The 14731-nt window shown below is 43.3% G+C and overlaps 1 protein-coding gene across 1 annotated transcript in view; it reads right to left on the minus strand.

Moving 5' to 3' along the window:
• Positions 1–584: 584 nt before the first annotated feature.
• cep350 (centrosomal protein 350) overlaps positions 585–14731 on the minus strand; it is a 69861-nt gene continuing 55714 nt past the window's right edge. The window contains exons 28-38 of the mRNA XM_042334956.1: positions 11182–11381; positions 9772–9980; positions 9341–9488; positions 8850–9010; positions 7976–8112; positions 7129–7208; positions 4463–6825; positions 3783–4187; positions 2643–2789; positions 2297–2419; positions 585–1491 (exon numbers count right to left, since the gene is read on the minus strand). Coding sequence (XP_042190890.1) covers positions 1327–1491; positions 2297–2419; positions 2643–2789; positions 3783–4187; positions 4463–6825; positions 7129–7208; positions 7976–8112; positions 8850–9010; positions 9341–9488; positions 9772–9980; positions 11182–11381 — 4138 coding nt within the window. The 3' untranslated portion in view covers positions 585–1326. The remainder of the gene's footprint in view (positions 1492–2296; positions 2420–2642; positions 2790–3782; positions 4188–4462; positions 6826–7128; positions 7209–7975; positions 8113–8849; positions 9011–9340; positions 9489–9771; positions 9981–11181; positions 11382–14731) is intronic.

Genomic DNA, 14731 nt, shown 5'->3' on the forward strand with positions numbered 1-14731 from the left:
CACAGGTGCAGGAGGGGGTGGGGGGTGGGGTGGGGTGGGAGGAAGAAGAGCGGGATGTCCTGTCAGGTGGGGGAGGGGGAGAATAAACTGTCAGATGACTTGCCAAAGATGGACAGATATCTCTTGGTTCTCTCAGCCACATTGATCTGTCTGTCCCCAGACTGTCCCCAGGTTGGTTAGATCCACAAACTCAAAATGAGGAATAATAAATACCTTGGCTCCAGTCTCCATTGTTCTGGCACGCTTGGGTCTGGCCTGAATTACTGCAGAGAAACTCCTGAATAGCCTCCATCAGTCAACCAGTCTCATTAACGGTCAATATCTGAGTCCGTCAATGGAACAAAGAGAGATTTTCCACATCCAAAATAACTTAAAAATCACATCAAACAGTTACTGTAAAGGATCACTTTTCTCTGTCAATCATGCAGGCACACTCTTGCTCATTAGTACAGTGGTCGATCATTGTCAATAGAAGATATTTGTTATCCTTGATTCACCTCACACAAAAAACAGCATACACCAAATACAGATACCAGAGCAGGTATGCCAATAAATTACACTTTGCCTCTGCCCTTCTACTCTCCTGAAGCAACTGATATAAGCTGGAGTACAGTTCCACGTTTATGGAACCACCACCTTCCAATACATTGCCAGTGCTCATCCGTTCCGCGTACTGAAGTGTGTGTGTGTGGTGGTGGTGGAGGGGAGAGGGGTCAATTTCAGCAAAGCCCAATCCTATCCTCACCAGACATACACCCACAATTCCAGCAGAGATCACTGAAGGCAAGTGATCAGTAGCGGAAATCCTGGTTGCCATTTGCTCTTCTTCCACCAGGGACTGTAGCCCCAACGACGGTCCCCAGGTTGGTTAGATCCACAAACTCAAAATGACCAGAAACCGAATTTACAACCTCTTGTTCTGTGCAGGGCTACAGCCAGCGGTCGGTCCGTGTCTTTACCCACATTGGGGGAAGCCTATAGTGAAGTTGTTAATGCAATGACAGAAGTCTGTTTGAATGCCTCTGAATGAAAGTCTCTGCTACTGTTTAGATAAATAAATCACAAAATGGTGGATATAAATAGGAAAATAAATCGGAGCTTCTGGTATCTATATCTGGCTAAGAAACCGCCAACCTAAGTCTAGAATGGGTTCAAAACCCCAGACTATCTGGTGACCATGACCGATTAATGAAACCTGGCTCAAGGCAAAGTGACAAGTCTGCAGGGGGTTAAGGACGAGTTTGCCTCCTCCTCGCCTCGTTAACCTTTTGAATGAATGGCCAGTCAGACTTTTTCTCCATCAGTGATCTGCTGACACGGTCGGTGTTAGGATGCTACGAGCTTTGATCGTTTCTCCTGAATCTGGTTTAGTACATCTATTGTGTCTTTTATAAGGGCCTCGAAAATACCATCCGCTAACTGCATCTTAACACAGAGTTCATCTTCATCGTAATTCACCCACTGCGCTTCCTCCTCGTGAAGCTCCTGGACCTGGAAGAGAAAACAAGGCCAATTAAAGAGCTTGCTTGGAGTTCTGTAGTGTAGTGGTTAGTGCGCTTGCCTCACAAGCGAGAGGACCCGGGTTCGATTTCCTGGCGCATTTAGCAAATTTCCTTACTCCACACGCCTCTGTTTACCTAGCATATACTTAGTAGTAAGTAGTAACCTGGTTGTTAGTCGATTTGCAGATCGCTATCTGGAGATAATAATCCCTTCATATAATCATAGAATTTTACAACACGGGAGGTCATCGTGCCTTTGCCAGCTTTTTGAAAGAGCTATCCAACTAGTCCCACTCCCTGGGTCTTTCCCCATAGCCTTAGTAATTTTAGATTTTTGAGTAAATATCCTATTCCTTTTTGAAAGTTAATATTGAATCCGCTTCCACCACCCTTTCAGGCAGTGCATTCCAGATCATAACAACCTTCAAAAAAAAATCCAACTGTGAACACTGCTGTGCAGAACTGGCTGTGAAGTCACTTTATAATATATTCTATGAATCGCTTTGAGACGTCTCAATGACATGAGAAGGCGCTATATTAAATGCAAGGATTATTATTATTGCTTGGGGCACATTCTTGGGCAGTAACTCTGGTCGAAAACTATCATAAGGAAGGGCTTGTTAGGCCTAATGCTCTGTTTGCCCTGAAGCTTCTAATGATGCAGTTCCGCCAGAGGAGGGTATTGCTACTGGACAACCTTCTCCTGCAAATGATGAAATGCAATGGTTTAGTGGGGTACTGGGGACATGTTGCCTTTATAACCAGCTCGTGGAGAGTATGACTGCACAACTCACCAATATATGATCCACTCGATCACGCTTCTTTCTGCCAAATTTCATCATCTTTTGCCAGTCCGTTTTATTGTTCTGTTCTTTTCTGAACCCAAACAGTTTCAGCACCTCGTTGGAAATGAAGGTCTGCAGATAAACAGAGGGAAGATTTAAACTGCTGTTTAATTTTCACCAGTTCGCTCACCAGAAATTCCTTAAAACCATTGGGAAGGTTGGCACTATTGGTTTGATCTCCAATAAACAACAGTGAACCTACAAAGACACGGAGAGGAAATCTGGTGAAGCTCATGGAGATAGATAACTCAAACTTCAACCTGTTGAGGGACAACTACATTGTGAGTGACATTACCTTAACTTCATCCATATCCTGCAGGTTCCTCACTCGTCTGAAATAAGCTGAGCTCATCCGGCTGGACTTCATCCAAGGAGGCTGGGTGGCGTTGGGGTCTTCCGCAAAAATCTCACTAAAAATCTCCCTCGTCAAGTTGAACATGGCCTGAGGACACAGGAAGATTACACTCAATTCCCCGTTCCTCCCCAAAATATTCAGCTTGATGAGTTTAATCTTTTAATACTTCTGGATGGCTGCCAGCACAGAACGATTGCCCACACAATCACAATCCGTGGTTCTATGCCCGTTAATAACATTGAGCTTATGTTCAAAAGAGATGACAATCGGAAAAAAAATGAAAGGGGAAGGTTAGAAATCACAAGGGTGGCTGCAAAGTGGAATTGTCTCGTACAACCATGGTTAAAGCAGAACCCATTAATTCTCTTAAAGGAGAATTAGGTGCTTCGTAGATGCATCAAGAGTGTGGGAAGTGAGCAGGAGAACAGAAATGCAGGAGGTGGCTCAAAATAGCAGCTCAGACTCGATGTCTTATTTCTGTGCTGAAACACTGATTTTGCAATCCACCTCACCTACATTTAAAATGCGTCAACCTGGTTCAGTGGTAGCACTCTAGTGTCTGAGCCAGAAGCTTGTGGGACTCACAAGTGTAGGCTGAGACTCCAATATAGGGCTGAGTGTGTGTTGCATTGTTGGAGGTGCTATCCTTCAGATGAGATGTTAAATCAAAGTCCCTTCTGCCTGTTCAGGTAGATGATCCTATGCTACTATTTGAAAAGAGAAGGGAGTTTCTCTCTCCTGCTGTCCTGGTCAACAATTCCCCCAAATAAAATTGTTCATTAGCTTCATGGCTGTTTGTGGGACACTATTGTGTGCAAATTGTCTGCTTGTTCTTCCTACTGGGGATTTAACCTTACACCAAGGAGCAGTGGTGTTCATGCAGAGAATAAAGCAAAGCTCAAAGCAGCAACTCAGCAATTGTATAGCGTGTTCTACCCATCCGAGAAGCCCAGAAATCCAACTGCATAAGAACGCAGGACATTTATTGAGGGATAGAAAAATAGAGGAAGCACAGAGAAAAAGGAGAGAGAAGGCAACAACAATATTATTTTGTTTTTGAAACCATTTGTTATATCTCACCTCATAATAAACTCGTTTACTGACACTCTCGATATCCTGCCCTTTACAGTTGACAAAGTAGTCCCCTGGTATATGCATGTCCTGCAGATCCTGGCCCAGCTCCTGCCACTTCCACAGTTCCTCAGCTGCCACATGGACCATCTTCTCAACCTCCTCTGCATTATGAGGCACAGCAAAGTATGGCTCCACCCGTACTTTCTGAGGTACGGTCTTCTGCACCTCTGCTGGCTGCAGCGGCTGCTGGCTTGGCTCGGGCTGCTGCACTTTGCGAGAGCTCAGCCCAAAATCCTCATCAAACCAGTCCTGTTCATCTCCCAGGTCATCCAGGAGCTCTCGGCTCCATTCCAGCTCTGCAAGCCTCTTGGCCAGCTCCTCTTGCCCACTTGTGCCAAACACTGGGCTGCCCTGTCAAAGAACAGCAATAGACTAGTGAACAAGTTGAATATCTGACTTTAGAAGTACTTATAATCATTTAATTCCAGTCAGGAAAAGGCTGCAGTGAATAAAAGTATTTGTCTGTCAAATAGTCAATATTTTTCTAGTGAAAGGTATTAACTGAAGGTTACTATGAATAAGACTATCTGTACCAAGAGATGGGAGGGAAAATAATGGGAAAGATACATGAAGTCTTTAATCTTTCAACACTAAGAGTGCCCAGAGAGAGAGACGCAAGTACTTACAGGTCTAGCACAAAGGTCTGGAGATAATGGTTCTTCTCGATCATCATCGCTGTCATCCATTCCCACAAGACTCTGCAGCTGGAGCGCAGCAGCATCCTGCACCTCCACATGGAAGGCAGGAGCCCATGGAGTGGATTCATCGGCCAATTCTACATCTAGCTTCTCATTTGTCAGGTGGATCTTCCCATCGCGACTCTTCTTGATGTCTTGCAACTGTTTGACTGTCTCCTTGACAAAGAACGACAGCAGATTGTCAGCCAACGAATTGGCCTTGGTCTCGTTGCCCTCTGGTTCCTCCTCTGCTTGAACCTTCTCACTTTCCTCAAAGATTTCCTCAGACGCAGGCCCCAAGTGTGATGCTCTGAGCTGGGCCTCGAGCTGCTCCTTTTCCCGGGTCAACAAGTCCATGAGGGGTGTAGAAGACACTTCGTGCCCAGCTGGTGAAACCTCTTTCTCCCTTATTGCATCATTTGAAGAAAGGATAGACACTTTAGTGAGGAAATTATCAACCGTGTCTGTCGTTAGCAAGTCAGAAGCTGGTTCTGCAGATCCATCAGGTGGTTTGAAGTTCTCTTTGGTCAGGTTTTCTAACTGATCCTCTGGAGCAGTTTCTGGCAAAATCTCTTCCAAGTTCTGATCACAAACAAAGGATTCCACAGCTTTGGCAGATTCATTAATAATGTGCCCCAAATCAATGATATTAGAGTCAGAAAACTGAATAGATGTGTGTTGTATGTCGTTGCTAGATGCAGTCAGCTTTAAGCCTGCTTTACTGGCTGGGATTTCACTGGTTTGAGAATCTTTGGGTTCATTTACACCCTGCTGAGTCTCATCCTTTGAAAGATATGGCTTTTCCTCTTCCTGACTAAATGCTTCAAGATATTGATTTAATTTACTCTCAAACAAGGATTCTTCATCATCTTCAGTCGTATCGATCAGCTCCTCATAGCCCTCTGGAAGATGGGAAATCTTATGTGGAGGTGCAAAGATGCCATGTTTATCTTTGCATGTAAAGTACACTACGCCATCGTACATGCCGTTATTACTGCCTTCAGGCTTGTCCAGCTCCACCCCAGCCCAAAAGCCATTTGCAAATCTAGTTTGGCCCTTGAAATGCAATGTTCCTGGTTGAACGCTACTAACCAAAACTCTATCTCCAATCTGGAACGTTGGCAGCTCATCTGTTTCAAATGGCATTGGCGTTGAGGTGTGCTCTGGAGAGGGTGATAGCACAGGTACACAGTCTTCAGTGCCTACGTCACTACGCTCTTCATTTTTGCTCCTCTCCGTTGGAGACCTCAACTCCCACAGTCTTTCGGAATGGCTGCTGCTGGAGAAGGATTTTTCACTCAGATGCTCGCTGATTTCTGCATCGGAGTCAATACTTGATGAAACACTCTGGCAACGTCCTTCCTTTTCACTCGTTTCTTCCTGCTTTGGTTGATCATGGAAGAACAGCACAGGTGGCTCAACGGAATGTTCACCCATTTCTTTCCGGGATGAAAAGGCCGCCAGCGATTCAGAGTTGGAACTTCCAACACAGGTATTGGTATGTTCTTCAGATGCTTCCTTTCTGGGTGTTGACTCAAAGTCTTCGGAATAAGTCGGCTCCTTTCTGGTGGAGAGAGCTGAAACTTCTTGAGGATGGGGATCATTTCTGTGCGTTCCTTTATTCACTGCGCTACGGTCAGACTTTACAGATTTGGCAGAGACATCAGACTTGCTAGATTTGACGCTCTTCACTGAGCTAACAGACTGGTCACTTGCTCCATCCTCCTCGTCACCAGAGCCTTCCTTGCCCAGACTGTAATCCCCTTCCTGCAAGTCCCCAACATTCTGCTCAACATGTTCAACTGTTCGTGACTGTGCCTTGTCCTCGGGAGACACCGGGCTTCGCTGAGTCAATGTCTCAGGTAACTCAGGCGTGTGAAAAGGATCAGGACTTACATCAACTAGCTTGAGTAAGGGTTCAGATTTATTAGACTGTTGGGAGAGAACATGAAATTCATCTGCCTCAGATTCCTCCGATTTTATCGTTTGAAGCTCCTCCTGAATATCTTCTTGTCCGGATCTGTGACTTGACACCACACTTTCATCACCAGACCCATCCTCTGGCCTGATGCTTGACACATCTGGCAGGCGCCCACACTCAGTAGCTCCAATCTGAAGTAGAGAGAGGGACACATTGTCCAAACCCTCAGCAAACTCCAGGCCAGATCTCATAGACTTCGAGACTGGTGAAGGCCTTTGAGAAGACTCAACTGTCCGGATGTCAGAGACTCCTGATTTGCTCAGACTCACTGATCTCAGCTCACTCAGGTGCAGATTGGATCTTTGGCTTGACACACTCGACGATCTAGATTCTGTAACAATCGAGTTCAAATAAGAGTTGTAATCATTTGTTCTCCCTGTAACCTGCTTTTCCTTTCACATTTCATCAAAAGATAACAACAAAATGCAATACCAAATTGTGGCATAACATGGGCTTTAAGTCTGATTGAAATGTTTTTGCAGATGGACGCAGTAAACTTCAGCAATAAGCTACTCTACCTAGCAACCATAAAGCCATATTCTTTATCCTGGCTTCGCCCCCGTTCAGAACACATTACAATGTCCAGCGGATTATGAGTTAAATTCTGACAATACAGCATCAAATACATACATACCCTGCTCAGTAGCGGACCCCACTGAAGCTCTGGATTTTTCAGATTCAGTCAGGGATTTCCAGCTCTTGGCTGATTCACTCCTGGAATAGAAGCCACACTTAGAGCTCTGAAACTACAACAACACTAGTCCAAGTGGATATTGTACAAGGCAGAATTTCCAGTTTTACCAGAAGTAACATTACATGGGGACAAGATGTGGCGTAAAAAACCCCAGAACATTTGTCGATTTTAAGCAGGATTACTTAAGGATTCAGAGTCCCAAACTTTCCATGGAAAGCATACCATGAGAATATCTCTCATACAATCTTAGAATTCCCTTCATTTTTAAAAAAAAATCCCTTCAGTATAGGTTTAATGAAGACATCTCTAACAAATTAAATTGTATTTTTTTAAATAAAGAATTGACTCCTTTGTGATGATAATAATCCTTGCATTTGACAAAGCGCCTTATTACGTCATTGAGATATCTTAAAGTGCTTCATAGAATATATTGTAAAGTGGATTGACAGTATTTGTGGGTGAACGTGGCAGCCAATTATGCACAGTGATGTCTCATAAACAGTCATGCACTGAGTGACCAGATTTTTCTTTTTTTGTGATATGGACTAACTAGATACTTCCTGAACTATACAGGTCAGATGTAGCAGCTTCCCAAGATCACTGACTCCTTGGACACATATTACCACTGTGACAAAGGTTTCAGTGACAAATCACCCCAGAGCAGAATCACTGATACCACCCATATGGTTTGCCAAGAACTTGGCTTTCTCCTTTAAATAAAGTCAGCCAAAGAAAATTTCTTCAGGTGGGTTATTGGTTTATGTCTGTGGCACTGACGGCCTAATACCTTTGCAGAGAGTGTGGTTTAATCTTGAGCTTCTCAGCAGAACTGGATGGAGTTTTGATCTGTGGTTTTGTTGAGGTAGATAGATCTAGGTCTTTGCTTAGCTCAGCTTGCGTCTTCTTGATGAATTCGTCATAGGACTAGTGATGAAACAGAAGCACATGGAAATTAATGAGGAAGCTCATTTCACCTGAGGCAGCAGCTTGGGCTACAATTGGCAGAAGAGATCCACTTAAAGGGTCCTGCACAGTCCAATGTTAAACCGAATTATTTCACACCCCTAGCATTTATATCTGAGGTAATATCATGGCACATAAAGATTACAAATGATGCACAGGATTTATACTGTATCTAAATATTAATCACTGCCATCTTTTTTTTGCAAATATCAACATGGCACTCGTTTTTTTTGGAGGGATTATTATTAGGCTCTGTGTGGAGTAAGGAAACTTGCCCAAGGTTTCGCCCTCTGCCTGGAATTGAACTCAGGTCTCTCGCTTGCAAAGCGAGTGCTCTAACTACTGAGCTACAGGACTCCACAAAAAAAGGGCACTTTTAGAGATCATAGGAACCCCTCAAGCCTATTCCGCCATTCTATTAGATCATGGCTGATCTGTACCAACTCTATTTACCCACCTCATTTCCTTGATACCCCGACCTAAAAATCTATCCACCTCAGTCTTGAAAATTTCAATTGATGAAGCATCCACAGCCTTTTGGTGGAGGGAGTTCCAAATTTCCACCACCCTTTGTGTGGAAAAGTACTTCCTGATTTCATCCACACTTTAGTGCGATTTGCTAAGTTCCTTGACAGGAATTATTAGACAATAATCCTTCACTATCTAGTCAAAGCAATAGATATGCACTGTATTCTTACCTCCAGCTGTTTGAGGAGGCTGGCCTCCTGTGCTTTCAGTCTCTCCTTCTGTCTCTTCCTCTGTTCTTTCTTGAGTTGATCTACAATGGACTTTCGTTTCTTGAGCTCGGCCTTCAGTGCACGGATCCTGCTCTCAATGTCACTCTGGTCTGAAGCGGTTTCTGTAAAGCAGATGCTCTCCTGGGTTATATTACACAAACTCACTCATGTGCTCAACAAATGGCAATGCTGAGATAGAACTTTCACCACAATTGCACTGTAACCTTTTTTTAAAACCATTAACAGTCAAGAAATAGCAAGTGGGGAGATTGAAGGAAAAGAGGGGACCTGATAAAGGTGTTTAGGATCATGATCCATAATCTTATAGCCATCCTCATCAGAGCAACTCAGCTTGCATTTTACAATATTGAGTGCTTTAGATGTTGTTCATTTTTGACTGCAGGAAACTGAGTAACTGAGTAAAATTCACATGTGTGCCAGTGTTTTCTTACCTGAATATGTCATAGAAACAGACTCATCAGACCAGCTACCAAATGGTTTCCGTGCCTTTCCTGGGGGGCTGATCTCCACACTGAGACTGGAGCTGCTTTTTTGGCCATCTTGCTTTGAATCAGTGACACTCACTTTCAAGGGAGGAGACTACACGAGAAACAAAATGCAATAAATAGTTGGAACATTAATAAAGTTTTTTGATAAACGGAAACACATCAACAAGAACATCTGGGCAAGGGAGAGCTTATGAAGGATGCTTGCTCACATATGTGACTGCCCCACACAGTGAGGCCCTGACCTCAAGCCTTCAGCTATGTCAGTGATGGTAAGCATCTTCATTCTGCTGCCTTTGGAGTGCAGGGACGGAACAGAGGGGAAAGCAAGAACATATTTTTGAACTTCAAGAAATAAAGTGTACAATGTTGCTTGCCTGCGTGCTTGGTGTAATCACAGATTCAAACTCCTGGGAATAGGCTTCTGATATAAAAACACTCCTCTCGTGGTTGGAGGGCTTCCTCTGGGTGACAGACGCTGACTCCACACTCTGTGCAGGGGGACTGGTAACCTCCTCTGGAATGGAACTATCGCTGTTGAAGTGGGAGCTTGACGGTGCTGGGCACTCCTCCTCACTTGCTGTGTCTACATCAACAAAAGTCAAAAGAAACATTGCCATCAGCAAGTTTAGTTCACTGTTGATTACTCACTGATAAGAGAAATAACTTGGTATGAGTCTTAAACTTGTCCTTCCCTCCCTTGAACCTATGACTGCCTCACACAGTCTTGTTTCTTGGACTAACTGGAAGTAACATGCTGGATTTATTTCTTCTATCTCATTTCAAATCAATTACATATAATTTAACATCTTTAGCTTTTATTTCTATCCTTTAATAATAAAAAGGACTCCAAAATTCAGAGCCCTGATCAGATGAGAACAGACTTGAAATGAATAGGCCTGAGAGGGCTGAACCCACACTGCTTAATGATAATGGGTTCACAAAGCTTCATCCACTTGGCACCTGCCCTTTGTCTGCCATCCCACCACCTTTATCTGTGTTCGAAATCCATCTAAAGATGTCTCTTGTTGTGACTGTGCAGTCACTTTAAATCCTTTTTTTTTTAAAATCAGAAATCTTTGTAACAATCAGATGGGGCAGACAATCTGACATGAGCTGATATCTTGCGTTTGATGCCTCCTTTACTCCAGAGGTTTGCTTATATCTGGATATAAAGACTCCCAGCGCCTTGCACTGGTCCCAGTTTATAAAAGTAAATCAAGATTTCAAGGTAAAATTCTCACAGCAAAAGTTATAAATGTAGTTGTATTAAAGTGTGGAGAACACATTTGACTTGCTTTTTAAGTCTTATAAAAATATACAATGAAAAAAAGTTTGCATTCATTGCTGATACAAATCAGTGTAAATCAAATCTAACTGACTCATAATCAAATGTAATTCAAATTCTGGTGTCTGAACATGATAGCAACTGGTGGGCAGGTAAGGGGTGTAATGTAGTGAATAGTGTGTAATGGTAGCAAACGGGGCAGAGATGGAAATGGCAGCAAGGCCATGGGTTTGCCTGATGGCACAGTGGGTAAAATCATCATATGGTGTTTAACTGAACCACACAGACCAAGAGAGTTCTGAACCAAGCCGGGACCAGTGCTGAACTTAGATGAGGCTGTGGAAGGGAAATAAACCGCTGGGGTTTCCACACCTGAACTCAGACTGTGCTGTCAGTAGCTCACAAACCCTGGATACCCTGTGGATGTGTAGAGCAGCCCCAGCCACCACATTGGGGAGCTGAGGTGTGAAAATTGGGAGTAAGAAAGTGAGCTTCAGACCTTTTGACCCTGGGCTTCTTTCACTGGACTCTCTCTTTGCAGTTTTTTGCCTGAGGAGCTCCTTGTCCCAGGCAGCCAGCGCCTGCTTTTCCATCCTGCGGATCTCAGCTTCCTCTGCATCCAGCCGATGTTTCCACTCCAACAGCTCCTCAGCATGGCGGCGCCGGTGCATAAGCTTCTGCTCCCGCTTAGTGAGGAACCTAGTCAAAGTAAACACAACATTAACATTCGTACAATCTGTACAAGCATGAAGATTTATGTTTACAATTTCAATATCTTGGACAAATCATTCTTCACTTGGATCTCGGAGGCCAAATTTGACCATTTTCCTATTAATTCATGTGTCTGGATTGTGCAGAGTTGTATCTGCCTCTAACAGCACCTGCAGTGTTAAGTGGCCAGACTTCACTTTCAACAAACAAAGTGGTTAATCAATGTATTTGACAGGATTCTCATCGAGCGAGCCGGTGTGTATTGTGGCAGCTTCAATCTACAGAATATTCACTCCAAATGAGTAACTAAGTGTTTTGAAATGTTTCAGAGTAGCTCAATACAAAGGTTTATACAATGCCCTTTGAACAAGTCTGAGTTTGTAAAATGTAATTCAACTAAATGTCGAAGGACCTGAACATTTGGTTAGAATCAAAGAAAGTTACAGCACAGAAACAGGACATTTGGCCCATCAAGTCTGTGCTGTTTTTCTTCAAACAAGCCAACCTCAAGCTACTCTCATGCCTGCTCCCCATACCCTATAATATTCCTCCTCTTCATGATTCTAATTCCTCACAAAAGAACTTATGGACAGCAGCTGGAATAGCTGTACATGATCTCTTAAAGATGTTTTTCATTTTTTCCAGATACCCAAAAGATTTCAATACATACACATACATTCACACTCATCTAGGTCTATGCTCAGCTCACTTCACTTAGTTTTGAGGATTAAGCAACTCTGAATTGTTCCCAACAGCTACACATTCATCACTAGAAGGCACTTGCGTTTGGAGATCTAGGAAAACGATTAGGCAGGTGAATTAGACAGGAAGGGTACCGTGCTGGGAATGTGTACACTGGAGATGAGAAGGTTCAGGGGACAGAATCTCCCTGGTTCAGGATTTGAGGGAGAGGTGGAGCTAGCAATAAACTGGAACATAATAAGTTTGGCACAACCACAACTACTACAATAAGGAAACACAGATGCAAGCTCATAAGAGAGAAGGTGAACAGCTTAGATGTATATAATATATACAGAGGGTGTTGGTGACTATGCAGAACAGGCTGTTAGAAAGATGATGTTAAAGAGTTTTAGCAAAAGAGATTGAAGGCTAAGAGATGCATCTATGTCCAAAACATATTGTAGTATTGGCAAGATTACGGGTAGATTTACAAGGATGTTACCAGGAATGAGTGGATACAGCTATCAATGAAGAATGAACTGGTTGGAGTTGTTCTCTCTGGAGTTGAGATGATTGAGGGGGGGGGCCCTGCTTGAGGCGTTTAAGATTATGCCCCCGTTTCGCCCACAAATATATGGTCAATTCACTTTACAGCATATTCTGTGAAAGCGCTTTTGAGATGTCTAGAAAACGTGAAAAGCGCTATAGCAAATGCAAGAATTATTACTATTATTATGAAACAGTATTTGATAAGGTGGATGTTAATAGGCTGTTCCCACTTGCGTGCTGAAAATGTAGACCTCACTGCCAGAACCTGTGGTTGAAGCAAAAGACATCAAAGTATTTAAGAGAAACAATGCATGCATGAAGGAGGGCAGAAAAGGAGGCGTAGGAGGCATGTGTGGGCACAGACACCAGGATGGACCACTCAGGCCAAATGGCTTGTGTCAGTGTCGTATCATTCTACACAATAGATAGTGCATCTTAAGGTATTCTTCAGCCTTGGTGTAGGTTAACTGCTATGCTGTAATTTACCGTTGAAGCATATTTGATGCTCTTCAATCATTTGCAGTTAAACTTAAGGAAATATTAGAAGTGCTGGCTTAATGCAATGCCCTGATTTGGAGATTACCCCAATTTGCAGTAAATTCAAAAGAACTTGAATTTTGAGTAGTTAAGCAAAGTTAAACATCCTCGCCTATTCAGAAAACAAAAGTATAAAAATTACATCCTGCATTTATACAGTGCTTTTCACAGAAAGTAATAAAGTACACAACATGAGCTTTAATTACCTGCTGCAAAATGGTACATTTTATAATTCTGCCTGTATTAATAACAGCTTCACCACTTCCAAATCAATAGCGTTTTACTTTCCATTACTCTGCAAGTCATTTGCAATAAGTATTCTTGTAAGATATTTGGCAACCCTTGTATTATGTCCATTACAACTTGCCATCCAGTCAGGTTTTCAGGTAGACTGCGACGGCAGCTGCAACTACTGCCATCATTGTGATGCACGGCAAACCACTTCTCAGCCACCCCCCTAATCTATTCTGTATACAGCTTTTTAACCACAAGCCCTGCAGACAAACTCAGTGCTCTTTGCTTCTGTGTTTTTCTGTTCACCAATAGACTCCATCAAATATCATGAAAATGTTGTTTCACACACTGGAAACTTGCTCCTTCTCATGGCCACACTCTCAGGTTACCTCAGTGACAATCAGTGTCTATTTACAACAACAAATTAAATGTTTACACTGCCTTTCACATCGGGAGTACCTCCCAAGGTGCTGGACAGTCGAGAATTTGTACCCGAGCTTGAAGTTGGGATTAGGAGAAGTGGAGGGCAGAGAGGGTAGGGGTAGGAGGGTGACAAAAGGCACGATCGTCGAGGAAGCGCCTTAAGGGAGGACGAAGCGAAGGAACTGTGGGATGGAGTTTCAAAGGGTGGGAGCAGAGAGGCTGAAGGCCCGCCGGCTTCGAAGGGCAGGGGATGTGGAGCAGGCTGGATGCCGCTGAGCAGAGGAGCAGACAGGCCGGTATAGGGCTAGCAGGTCACCGAGGTAGAGTGAAACAAGGCCATCAAAGGCTTTGAAGGCGAGGACAAGGGTGTTGAACTCTATCTTCCAAGGGATGGGGCACCAGTGGAGCTGAGCGAGGATGGGTTCAAAGAGATTAGTGCGGGAGAGGACATGAGCTACAGAGTTCTGAATAATAATTATAGCACAGGAGGTAACCATTTAGCCCATCATATTTGTATCCACAGAAAGGTAAAGCAGTGAGATGTACAACGGTCTCCTCTCTCAGCAGCTCACACAAGAACACAACAAAGCAATACATTTAACCTCAGGCACAATTCGACAATACTCGTGTAATGGTTAAATATTACCTTCAAAATGACATTACACAAATTACAGTGCATTAGACCACTAATTCTAAACACTATCTAAAGCAGGATTTTATCATCAAGAGCTATAGAAATTTACTGCACAGTAGAAAGCTAGTTTAGCCCATTATGTCTGTAATGTACTTTGATGCACATTGAGTCCCATTTACCTGTCTTTCCCCCATACAACTTTGCAAGTTACTCCTTTTTAGATATCTATCTAGTTCCCCCTTGAAACCTAATATGGATTATATGACTTTTATGACTTCTC

Source organism: Callorhinchus milii, unplaced genomic scaffold (genome assembly GCF_018977255.1).
Source record: "Callorhinchus milii isolate IMCB2004 unplaced genomic scaffold, IMCB_Cmil_1.0 Scaffold5, whole genome shotgun sequence".
Taxonomy (NCBI): domain Eukaryota; kingdom Metazoa; phylum Chordata; class Chondrichthyes; order Chimaeriformes; family Callorhinchidae; genus Callorhinchus; species Callorhinchus milii.